This window comes from Mustelus asterias, chromosome 8, assembly GCF_964213995.1.
Source record: "Mustelus asterias chromosome 8, sMusAst1.hap1.1, whole genome shotgun sequence".
Classification (NCBI taxonomy): domain Eukaryota; kingdom Metazoa; phylum Chordata; class Chondrichthyes; order Carcharhiniformes; family Triakidae; genus Mustelus; species Mustelus asterias.
Window position 1 is genome coordinate 80,333,134 of NC_135808.1, and position 12,892 is coordinate 80,346,025.

General features: G+C 41.7%; 1 protein-coding gene across 2 annotated transcripts in view; it reads left to right on the plus strand.

Annotated features, from left to right (window-relative positions):
* The window catches only part of LOC144497294 (laminin subunit gamma-1-like), a 64,779-nt gene extending 52,986 nt beyond the window's left edge, over positions 1-11,793 (plus strand). The window contains exons 18-23 of one of the 2 annotated variants that reach the window (XM_078218328.1): positions 2,405-2,554; positions 3,423-3,537; positions 3,992-4,191; positions 5,497-5,655; positions 9,043-9,142; positions 10,829-11,793. In XM_078218328.1, coding sequence (XP_078074454.1) covers positions 2,405-2,554; positions 3,423-3,537; positions 3,992-4,191; positions 5,497-5,655; positions 9,043-9,142; positions 10,829-11,082 — 978 coding nt within the window. In that variant the 3' untranslated portion in view covers positions 11,083-11,793. The remainder of the gene's footprint in view (positions 1-2,404; positions 2,555-3,422; positions 3,538-3,991; positions 4,192-5,496; positions 5,656-9,042; positions 9,143-10,828) is intronic. The other variant, XM_078218327.1, reaches the window with a different exon arrangement.
* The last annotated feature ends 1,099 nt before the right edge of the window (positions 11,794-12,892 follow it).

Consider the following 12,892-nt stretch of genomic DNA (forward strand, 5'->3'; position numbering starts at 1 on the left):
GGAATCTTGGCATTTATTGCAAAGGGTCCAGAATATAAAAGTAGTGAAGAGTTGCTACAATTGTATAAGGCATTGGTGAGACCACACTTGGAGTATTATGTTCAGTTTTGGTCACCTTCTTTGAGGAAGGATGTGGTGGCACTGGAGACGGTTCAGAAGAGGTTCACTAGATTGATCCCAGGTTTAAAGGGACTGTCTGTCATTTGAGGAATGGTTGAGTAGCTTGGGCTTGTACTCGTGTTGGTACAGGAGAATGAGAGGGGATTTGATTGAGCTATATAAAATAATCAATGGGATTGATAAAGTAAATGTTAACCAAATGTTTCCCCTTCTAGAACAGTCTAGGGCAAGTGGTCATAATTGTAGAGTAAGAGGGGGGAAGTTCTTGACAGAGTTAAGGAGAAGCTACTTCTCACAGAGGGTTGTGAATCTATGGAACTCACTGCCTCAGAGATTCTGCAGTGGATGCAGAATCAATCAATGGATTCAAGAAAGGGATAGATAAATATATGATCAAAAGTGGGATAAAGGATTATGGGGAAAAGGCAGGGAAGTGGAATTAGGATGAGATGGAGCCATGATCATTCCGAATGGCAGAGCGGGCTCAAAGGGCTGAATTGCCTACTCTCCCTCCTAATTCCTATGTTCCTTCCGTCTCCATGTATCCTGGCACCAAACAACTTTGGAAACTGTGCAGAAGTCACAGGAAGGCAAACTAAAGAAAGCACCCACAATTTCTCTTTTTATTATAATTTCATATCCATTCATTGACAATGATTGTGAACTTATTTTTCAAAAAAGAATCAGCTTTTAACTATTGGTAACTGTATGATGAATCCAGTTAGATGATAGTTGTCAGGCAAGGATAGTATCAGACCCAGCTAACTCACCTTAATACTGTCTAGTTTTAGACAGGTGAGACAGTCACTGCATAACAGAAAACTAAATGTGTTTGCAGGAGTTCATTCCTTCCTGAAAGGTGTTAGGTTTTTTAAAAAAAAATCATTTAAAAATGAGTTCATTGAATTGATCTATTTGGAGTTGTGATCCTATTTAATCTTTTATTTTGCCCCTTTTCAGCACAAGGGAACTGTAAGGATGAGCGCTGAGTCATTTTTCAAAGTAGCAGTGTAATTTGAAAGTTAATTGTAAAGATATGGGCCATTCTCCCAGCCTGCTGCGCTGTTTTAGCAGTGCAGGTGACCAGGAGAATCAAGTGGAAGCCGTTTAGTGGGCTTCCCTGCTGGGCACCACGGCCTCCGCGAGCCTCCGAATGCTGGATTTCCGGTGCTGTCAGCTGTGCGCCAGAAATCGGCACAGAGCTAAAAGAAAATCACTCAACTGGCAATTTTAATATATTTTACATCTAATTAGTGGGCCTGGGACTGAAATATCCGGGCCCGCGAGCCTCTCCCCTCGCCGGGTGTCTCACTCCAGTGGGGTTTACAATAGTTCCCCACTTGCAGGGAGCTGGCAGCCTAACCCTGCTGGAGGGAAGGAGGGGCCATCAAGACCATCTCCAAGGAGCAAAGTGCCAATGCCCAGGGGGCACTTTGGCACTGCACACTGGGCATTGGCAGTGGTAAGGGGGTGGGGCCTAATGGGGTGGAGCCTAATGGAACCATTAGGCCCCACCCCATTAGGCTTCTGGGGGGATTCAGTAGGGGTGGGAGTTCTGCTGCCACTCTGCACTCGGCCGTGACAGAGGGAGGGAGGCCAGCGATCAGGGCTGCTGGTGGGGGCAGGTTTGGGAGATCGGGGCTGCCGGGGTGGAGGGATGAAATCGAGGCAGGCCAGGGAGGGGGTGGTTGAGGCTGGCCCAGACACGTCCGGAGGGCCAGCGATCGGGTCATGGGTGGGGGGGGGTGGGGGGGAGGGGGGGTCGGTGAGGCAGCAATGCAAGGGTTACGGGGCTGGCCAGCGATTGAGCTGAACCAGCAAAAGGGAGGCCGGCAGTGCGGGACTACTGCACATGCACCAATCTCGGTGCTGACAGATTGACGCACGCACAGTGGTCCGCTCGCGCTATGCTGCTGGCCTCTCCAGTGGGAATAGGCCCTACCCCCTTTACATGAATCATGCTAGGGCACTCTGTGATGCACAGAGTGTGGGAGATTCAGTTTGAAACTCCCACGGAAAAGACCAGCAGGATTTATTCTAGATTTTATGCAAATTCAACACTTAGAATATTTCTGGGAGAATCGCCCCCACGGTCACCCTTTCATGGAAATTCTTTTATCCTCACTACCTTGTCTTGCATTGTGGGAAAGCCCAAGTTTAGCTGTGAAATTGGGGATAAGTAGAGGACAGATAGAGATGAAGTCTGTATAATATGTATTAAATGTTCTGGATGTTTGTTGCACAAAGTCAAAATGCAAAGTGTATCCTTGTTTTTGCCCCTCAGAATGAGGCAGATCAACTCCAGCTCCAAAAGAGTACAATCGGATTTGAGCTGAATGAAAAGCTGGAATTATACGAAAGATTGAAGAATGATGTTAGAGATTTCCAGAGGAACATAAGAAAGATTTTGGAAAATGGAGAAATAGATCAAAGGGTAAGACCTTCACCTTACCTGTGATAGGTAAAGAGATTTCTGGAAGATTGACATGCCATTTTGTTGCTCAATGTGTCACTTAAAAAAAAATAAAGATTGTGCTTTGTTGCATGTGATTCAATAGTGGCATAACCCATGCCTTGCCATATAGCTGGCAAACCCACTAGGGATAAAGACACTATACCTATGTGTCTATAAACAAAAACCTTCATATTCATGAGGTAAAGTTGCAGAGTTAGCATTCTATTTGATGATGTGGAGATGCCGGGATTGGACTGGGGTGGGCACAGTAAGAAGTCTCACAACATCAGGTTAAAGTTTAACAGGTTTATTTGGAATCATGAGCATTTGGAGTGCTGCTCACCTGATGAAGTAGCAGCTCATGATTCCAAATAAGCCTGTTGGACTTTAACCTGGTGTTGTGAGACTTCTTGCTCTATTTGATAACCTGAGTCCCTTCGCAAACCCAAGTCATCAACAATTTTTGGTACCAGCTGTAGTTTTACTCAAGTGTATCTGAACAAGAATAAATTGTTTTGCAATGGTGATACTGTCCCAATTCTGCATTAGCCTGTAGATTACAGAATTGAAAGATGGGATACTAGAGGGTCCATATCATGAATGTGTGCTCATGAACAAGGCTTTGCTCTTGGGAACAGATAAGTGGAGAGTGGATTCACTGGCCAGGAGGTAGGAGGTGTTAATGATGGACCTCAGGCCATACTGATCTCAAAGCCCAAATCCCTAAATGCACTTCTGCCAGGGGATGTTTTGTGCCAGTGATGCAAGTTCATGTAGTCGGTCCTCAGGTGTGCAGAGAATTTTCTGGATTTCTTGTAGCATTTTGACAAGCTTCATCTCTTTGCAGACTGCTGACATGTTACATGCCAGAGCAAACGCTGCCAAGTACCTGGCTGAAGATGCTGTTAGAAAGGGGTCATACACATTGGAACAAGTTGATCGTATCTTAACTAATCTAAGAGGTATGTAATTAACCATTGTGCTGTTAGGATATAATAACAAGCATTGCAATTGTATAAAAACAGTTTCATCCACATGAGGAGATCTGAGCAGCTTATTTCATTTAACCATTTGTTCATGAGACTTTCCCTTGTATTTCTCTTGTAAAACTATTTTCTGGTTGTCCCAAAATATCATTAGCAAATCTGCATTATATTGGGCATGGCTGGCGTCACAGAGATCAGGGCACTGATGTTTCATTCTCCAATGCTAATGTCTTTCACCTTGCTAAGCACGAAGAAGTAATTTAACAACAGGAGCCAAAATAAGCAGAGGAAACATTGAATATTTAATCCCAACAGACATCATCGTTCATGACATTGCTGTGTCATTTGAATAAAATACCAAATTAGTTCTAAGAAATGTGATGATCTGAACTATCCTAACCTCTGTCTACACTTTGCTTCAATATTGCAGATTTTAACACAAGAGTGATCAGCAATAAAACGGCTGCTGAAAATGCTTTGAAAAAAATCCCTGGCATCATCAGGACCATTGATGGTGCGAACAGAAAGACTAATCAGGCTGAGGATGAATTGGGAAATGCAGAAACGACTGCCAGTGATGCCAAAAGGAAAGCCAGGGAAGCAGATGTTATTGCCAATGATGTTCTGAAGGTACTATTATTTACAATTAATTTTCAACCCTATTAAACAGTGTGAAACCAAATGTTAATGAGCAATTAATTTGCTTTGCAACTCTTTAGACCATTGCTGGATGGCTCCTTATTGATTCATTTTGCTGTTGTAGCCTTGCATTGAAAAATCCTAACTTAAAAGGGACAATGAATATTCCACTCATGCAATCATTGCCACTGCTGCTGCTGTAATGTTTCAGGTTCAGCACTGTGAAGGAAAGAAATAAAAACTGGATCAATGTCCTGTATAAGGAGAAAAAAATCTACATGCGTCTCTTTGTTGCCACTTGTACATTTTTTAAAAACTATTTTCTTTGAACAAGGACTACAGTCATGAGGAGATGTTGAAAAGGTTAGGACTGTTCTCCATGGAACAGAGAAGAGGTGACTGAATTGAGGCTTTCAAGATAAGAGGTTTTGATAGAGTAGATGGAGGTCAACTATTTTCTATGGGGAGTGGGTCAGTTACTTTACTTCATGGATTCAAAATTACCGGCAAAAGATTTCCAGGGAGGTCTGAAGCCATTTTTGTCACTCAGAATTGTAAGGATCTGAACACTGTGCCTGACCCTCTTGTTTTTGCTCCTTTTGATAGACACCATTCACAACTCATACACTACTGACAGAAGACAGTTTACCCAGATGGAAAGTTTGTTTGTGTAGATATAGGGTGAGGGGGCAGCATCAGAAGCAGTAGTAATGTCATTCACGGTCGATTTGACTGCCAACACTTGTCATCTCGGCTTGTGCAATTATATCCCGACATAAATCGTCTTCTTCAGGAAAGAGAATTTTTTTTAAGGAAATAAAGAAAACTCTTTGAAAGATCTCACTTGCACCCTAAAGTTATTTGGCAAAACTCCAGGATATCAAACCAACCGACAATCTGCGTTATTCAACCCCGACTAGTTGTAATTCATAGATGACATTTCCAAGATTAGAGCAGTGCAAGAACCATTCTCTAAAATATTTGACTATTTATGTCGAGCACTTATCTTTAAAATCTTTCCTTACTATATATTTCTTCAGCTGTTTTTTAGAAAAATGAGTGAACAACATGTGACTGTGCATGTTAAACCAATGTGACCAAGGCAAAATGCATAAATTTTAATTTCTCCTGCGCTAATATAATTTATCAACAGCAAAATCTTCCCGAATGTAGTATCGTGCTTTATATTGTCACTTCTTGCAGCTTGAATAATGTTCTGTCCAACACCATCTCTAACTTTTATGTTGACAATAACCTTCAACATGACCTTTTGTTATTGTTTCAATCCTATAACAGAGGGCTGTCAAATCTTTAGACGATGCAGATGCTACATTAACTGAGACCAGGTCGCTGGATGCTGAGGTGCAAGATATGATAGAGCAGCTGAACAGGCTGCAGACTGATGTAATAAATAAAGAGAGATCTGTGGGTGGAGATACAGCAGCGGCAGAGATGGTGAGATCTTTGTGGTTTTATTTACTCTAATTTACTGTAAGGTTTTATTCTTGTGCCTATTAGCCCTCTAAAAATCCACTTGTTGTGATTTGACCAATTGCTGGGTTATGACACTTGGAGGGGCTGTGACTTGTTTCTGCCTGAGAGATAAATATATAAACCTGAGAAAGGGACAGTGCGATACTCCATAAGCCTTTGTATTCCAGTATTGGACAATTAGAAGGGGATTATTGGGTGGCTTTATGAAGTACGGTATTTTTGAAAGCAAGAAATGTACATTGGCCTACTAAAGGGATCAAATGTCATAGAAGAATATTGAGTGATTCTGGAATAATATTTTATCAGAGCGAAGTGTATCATAATCAGAAATGAGGAAATACTGTACAAAGAAATAATTCTGTTGTTAGTGTGTTACATGCCTGTTAGAGGTCCTCTAATATATTTGAGTCCATCCTCTGGAGCTGAACTCTGGTTTCTCATGCCCATGCAGAACCCCCTGCTGAGCTAACCCTTTTATTCATCTGGGCTCACAGCCAAGCATGCATAATGAGATCCATCCACCCTCGTCCCAATCGAGGCTTGGCCTCTTAAGGGCTGCTTCCCATCTGGCCACAATTTTAAGGTCGGCGGGAGGAGGTCAGATACAGGGAAAGGAGAAGGAACACGGCCTGCTCAGACCACGGCAAGAAGGTGTGTGCCTCTCTCATGAGCCTTCTTTCCTGATTGTGGTTCCCACCGGCCCCTCCACTTCCACAAAAGTCTCTGCATCCCCTGGTGTCCCCCCTCCTTAACTTTTGCAATCTGGCTCCATCCCCTCCACTCCTCCCTGCCTCAGGTCTCCTTTCCTGCCTTCACACACAGCGTCTGAATGTACTTCCATCCCAGGCTCCAGGCAGCGGATCAGTTCGCCGCAGATTTTTTTAGTGACAAGGTTGGAAATCTTACCATCTAAAGTATCCAGCCCACAGTCAGTACATCACAGAAAGAGACCATTTGGCCCAGGTTCTCCTTAGAGTAATCCAGCTCAATTCAAGAAGGCGATGGTGGCATTGTTGAAATGTTGCTGGGCTAGCAATCCAGAGGCTCATGCTAATGCTTTGGGGACATTGGTTCAAATCCCACCAAGGCTTTCTTAGTAAAAAATATATATGGAATTGAAAGATAGTCTCAATAAGGGTGACCATAAAACTACCATGGATTGTCATAAAAATCCACCTCATTCATTAATTTCTTTTCGGGAAAGAAATCCACCATCCTTACCCAGTCTGGCCTACAAGTGACTGCAGACCCACAGTAATGTGGTTGATTCTTAACTGCCCTCTGAAATGGCTGAGCAAGCCACTCAGTTTGAAAACAGTGAGGGATGGGCAACAAATTCTGGTCTTGCCAGCAACGTTCATCGCCCATGAAAGAAACCTACCCCATTCCTCTGCTGTAGCCCTGCAAGTTTATTTTCTACAAGTACCTACCAAATTCCTTTTGAAATCATTGATTGTCTTCACTTCCACCACCCTTGTAGGTAGGGAGTTCTTGGTCATTATCACTTGTTGTGTAAAAAAGCTCTTTACATCTCCAAAATCACCACCCAAAACCTTAAACCTGTGTTCTTTAAACCTTGTACCGACAGCTAATTGGAACAAATTCTCTTTGTCTACCTTATCTAAAGCTGCCACGATCTTGTACATTTCTATCAGATTTTCCTTTGATCTCCTTTGTTCCAAGGAGAAGACCCCCAGCTCTCCAACCTAACTTTGTGACTGAAATCCTTTATCCCTGTAACCATTCTGGTAAATCTACTCTGCATGCTCTCAAAGACCCTCTCGTCCTTGCTAAAGTGTGGTGACCAGAACTGGATGAAATACTGTCATTGTGGCTTAACTTAAGCTTCATGAATACTTTATATGACTTCTCTGCTTTTATACTCAATACCTCTTTTTATGAATCCCAAAATGCCATATGTTTTGCTAATTACTCTCTCACCTTCAAAAATCTATGCACATGAACCACAGTCTCTCTGTCCATCCACACTCTTTAGATCGATGTTGTTGAGTATGACTGGCCTCGTTATCCTTTCTGCCAAAATGCATCACCACAAACTTCTCTGTATTAAATTTCATCTGCCACTTGTCTGCCCAGTCAGCCTATCTGTCTATACCCTGTTGCTGTCTTCATAGTTTGCCACACCCCAAGTTTGGCAAATATTGAAATTTTATTCTGCATTTCAATTTCTAGTGGTCCCAGCACTGAATTCTTGGGAACCACCATGGTCTATGATTCTCCAGTATTAAAAACTATTATTCCTTAAGCCCATTTTTTCTCCAAGTTGACACTGACCTTCCTATTCCATGAACCTCAATATTATCAGCCAACTTTGATATCTTCTCAAATGCTTTCTTGAAATCCAAATAGACAACATTCACTGAATTCCCTTCACCAACCTTCCCTCCTACTTTATCAATAAATTCTATCAGTCAAACACAGTCTGCCTTTTACAATCCATGTTGGCTCTCATTAATTAAGTCAAATCTGTCCAGGTGCCTATGAAATATTTCCTTGATTTTTGTTTCCAAAACTTTCCCACATCTATGTTAACCTGAATGTCCTGTAGTTACTTGGAATGATCTAACATCCTCTGTTGAACAAAGGACAGGAAGGGGGCACATTTGCCACCTTCCAGTCCTCTGGTACATCACCCCTGTCTAGGGAATCTTGGAAGCTGTTCCACTATCTCTGTACCTTCTTCCCTAGCAACCAGGATGTAAGCTATTTGGAACAAGCAATTTATCCACTTTCGGCATTGCCAGCTTTTCCAATATCTCTTGCCAATCATTTTCACCCTATCCATTACCTCTATTATTTCTGCTTCTACAAATGTTTTGTCAGCATACTCTTCTTTAGTAAATACCAATACTCATTAAACATTCTAGCCTTGTCCTGTGCCATTAAGCATACATCACCATCCTTGTCTCTCCTAGGCACCACCCTTTAGTTCTCTCACCTTTTTTCTTCATTGGGCTGAAGGTAATGGTTTATACTAGACGACTGGAAGATCATTCAGTTGTTGATGACATTCCCTCTTAATGTTCATGTATGACCCTGAGCAGTAAATGTTGACAGGATTTCTAACATTGGATGGCTAAGCCTGATTCTATTCTTGCCTGAAGGACTGTTCTGGATATTCTTTTAGTCAGGATATATGGTTTGGTTAAGAGCAGGAACTAAGTTTATTTTTCTTTCCTCAAGTCTCATTGTTATTGAGAACAATGATACCACCCTCGTCACACCCAATACTAAAATTGAGAAATTTAGATCCAGTTTGGAGCTGTTTCACTCTGCAAGCTGTTATCACATGACATAGTGAACTTACCCATGCATTTACTGTTCCAGATTACAGACAGCATAAATGATGCTGACATGAATATAGCAAGTGCAAAGGATTCCATAAAAGACACAATGGATTTGATAACCAAGTTACTGCTTTCTATGGGTGAGTGTAACAGAGTTAAAAACTGAGCTTGACGGCTGTAAATATAATGAAATCTCATTCTGCATCAGATGTTTAGAAACAAAAAAGTTAATCATAAACCAAGAGAGAAAATGCTGGAAAATCTCAGGTTTGGCAGCATCTGTATCTCTTTTGGTTTTAGATTCCAGCATCTGCAGTAATTTGCTTTTATTAAGTTAATCATAAACTTTGTCAAAAAGGCATCACTGCTATAAATCCTAGACCAGTGCTGCAGTCTAACGAGAGTGTGGTGAACCATAGATGGTTCCCACTATGGGTACTTGTATATATGTTACTCTCGTTGCTGTTGGGGTTAGGATTTGGGTATTCCACCTGTTATTACTGTTTATGTGGTACACTCCGTTCGGCTCCGCCCAGGACTCCGCCTTCTTACAGGAGTATAAAGGTCACTGCTACTTCCTAGTAGTCTTTAGTCTGGGATAATATTGTTGAGTAGTGTGCTCCTATTTGTAGTGAATAAAAGCCTTTATTCCCGGGTATGTTCGAGCCTCCCGTGTGAATCAATCGCACATCAGAGAGTACAGTCTAGGAGCCCAAGGACCATATTTTCAACATTGCGATGGGTAGCTGGAGCTGGAAATTTTCCTGACTTGGCAGAGCCAGCTTGATAGCAAATACCCTCGGGGAGTGGATGTGGGATGGAGTCAAGCCCACCCCAGAAGAAGATTGGACATGGCCACAGGGGCCACTGCATGCTGAAGTGGGCCATTTAAAAGTTTTGCCTTAGTTATCTGGGACTTCACCCTGGTTGTTTGCCTATGTTTTAGCTCCTCTAGCCTGCAACCCCTCAAACCCCCATCCACTCCCCATGCTACCTCTATGCCAACTACTAATGTAGAAAATGGGATAAACTGAAATGGAGCTTTCCATATATACAGTACACAGCATGATTTACCAACTGACAGAAGAGAGCATGATTTACTGACTGACAGTAGATACAGCACTTGCCTCTCTAACCAATGGTATTCATTAACTCATAAAAACGCTGTGTACTATAGATGTAATACACTGCACAGTGATGAGTTTTTGTTCAGCCTAAGGGCAGGATTCTTTATCGGCTTACTCCCTGGCATTTGCTGCATACAAACCAGTGGGCAATCTGTTTCCAGGTCTTTGGCAATGCTATTCAATGCCAAAATATGACCTGGTTTGGTGTTGAGCCTCCCTTGATTTTCTCTGCATCCATGTGGGAAAGTGTTTGCCAGCTTCAGCTGTGATTAGGATTGGGAATTGAGGGACATTCAGTCACACTTGGCACCAAAGCACAGTATTCATTGTGTTGCTTCTGTGCTGCTCTGCAAATGGAAGTTTCTAATTCAACACAAGTTAAACAGACTTGGAATTGAAGTACACATCAGTTTAAGGATGAATTTTTAATGCTAATCTGTTGCAAAGGATCATATACAGTGCATATGAAGTGGGACTTCAAAGTTTCAGAATGTATGTTTCAACATCTGATTTCGAGAGACTGTACAAGACTTCCCCGTGAAAGCTCGATCTTACTATCTCCACCATTATACTTAAATATTTGTGGCTGTCCCTATCTCACATCTATCCTATCTCATATCTCACCATTCCATATCTATCCATTTATCTCACGCATTTTTTAATCATGAAAGCATTGTTTATATCTTCTCTCTTTTGCAGGTAACCCAGCCGAGTTCGACATTAATAACCTACAACGTGTAGAGGATTCCTTGCAGAGCTCCAAAGATCTCTTGACCAAAGAACTTGTATTGAATCAACGGAATTTGGAGGAAGTTGCCAGACAGCAAAGAGAAGCAATAGCAGCTTATGACCAAAATATTCAGGACATCCTTGGAGATATTCAAAACCTAAAAGACATCAAAGCCGCTTTACCTCATGGATGCTTCAACACTGCAGCCTATGAAAGGCCTTAATTCCTTTGCATCCTCCCATAGAAACTGTACCACTAATACTATTTCTACTTTTAAGAAAGAACCTCAATAAAAAATTACATTCCATGCAACATTTAGCTAGCATCAGAGAGATAGATAAAATGTGAACATAGCAACAGCCTTTGCAAAAATAATTACTTTTAAATCCAAATTTGATTGAATTGGATGCTACCAGGCCCTTTCCATTATTTATTCTTTGTTGCATAGATTGCATTGTCTACTCTAGTGCTAGCTTCACACTATCCCCACCTGTGCCTAACTGGGTTGCAATAAGAAGCAAAACGCTTAAATTGCTTTCAAAACTGAAGTCAGTTATTGAAATACTGGACCAGATAGTCATGAACTATTTTAAAAATTTATAAAATGCGGCAGCATTGCAAGTTTATCAATACTGGACCTGTTACAGGACTGCACAAAATTCTATTTAAAAATGTCAATTCACAGCTGTATTAATTGTTTCACTTCCATACCTTTGCATTTGTTCTGATACCGTCATTAATATTTGAAATCCGTTTCTTTCTACAGTGACATAAAGGCAACATATGCCACATGTAATGCAGGTCTTTTCGTGTCCTTTGCAGTATTTGTATATAATTGGCTGCTCTGATATATGCAGTTATTTTGTGTGAATTGTCAGGGTAACTGGTACTAAACAGCAATTTAACAAGGGCAAAATAAAATGAGAAAACTGCTGCCTGTTAGTGAATATGAGCTGAGGTATTGTCTAATTGGAGTGGAGGGCAGGGAAGAGAAACCAGCCAAGGTTCCATTCTTGATTGCTACTTATATAGATGTCAGAAAAGGTGGATTACAGTAATGACTTTCACTGTCTAAACTGACTCGGCATTTTGGCAAAGATCAAGTGTAGTATCAGATCAAGCGTCAGATTAAGCCCAAGCGGCACGGTGGCACAGTGGTTAGCACTGCTGCCTCACAGCACCAGGGTCAGGTTCAATTCTGGCCTTGGGTCACTGTCTGTGTAGAGTTTGCACATTATCCCTATGTCTGCGTGGGTTTCCTCCGGGTGCTCCAGTTTCCTCCCATAGTCCAAAAATGTGGATTAGGTTGATTGGTCATGCTAAATTGACCCGAGTGTCAGGCAGGTTAGCAGGGTAAATGCGTGCGGTTGCAGGAATAGAGCCTGGGTGGGATTGTGGTTGGTACAGACTTGATGGGTCGAACGGCCTCCTCCTGTACTGTAGGGATTCTATGAAGATGGATTGCTGTGCCTCATCTTGTCAGCTTGGATCTTGTTTGTCTCTCTTGAGGAAACCATGAATTTGGATTCAGTTGGATTTTGAATTTGGTTTTTGGAGCAAGCAAGGAATGGATTTGGATTTGCCCAGTCCATTCTGAGCATTGGCTTTGTAACTTCAAGGATGGAGTAAAGAACATTTTAAAAAACTGACGTGTGAAGAATAGCCACTTAAGTGAATTACTGGAAGTCTGCTGGTTCCCAGGGGTAACCATTGCCAAATGAAATTCAGTTCTGTCGGGGGAGAACATCTGAGTGGGATGGAGAAATTGTAAGAAAGGAAAAGGAGGTGAAAATGCTGCAACGTAGCTGCAGTGTTCGATTTACATGTTACTGTTTCAACTTAATATAGATTTACCGCTTGTCCAAAGAGTTTGCTTGGTTTTTATATTTGTGAAGTTGAGTAGAAAATAATCGCTCTTTAAAGTGATTTCGGCACTTTTTGGATATGTAACACCCAGCTGGTTAAATCCTCAAGCAACTCTCTGAGCTCAGGCAGATCAAAAAATGTCAGGATTCTTGTCTCTGGTAATACAT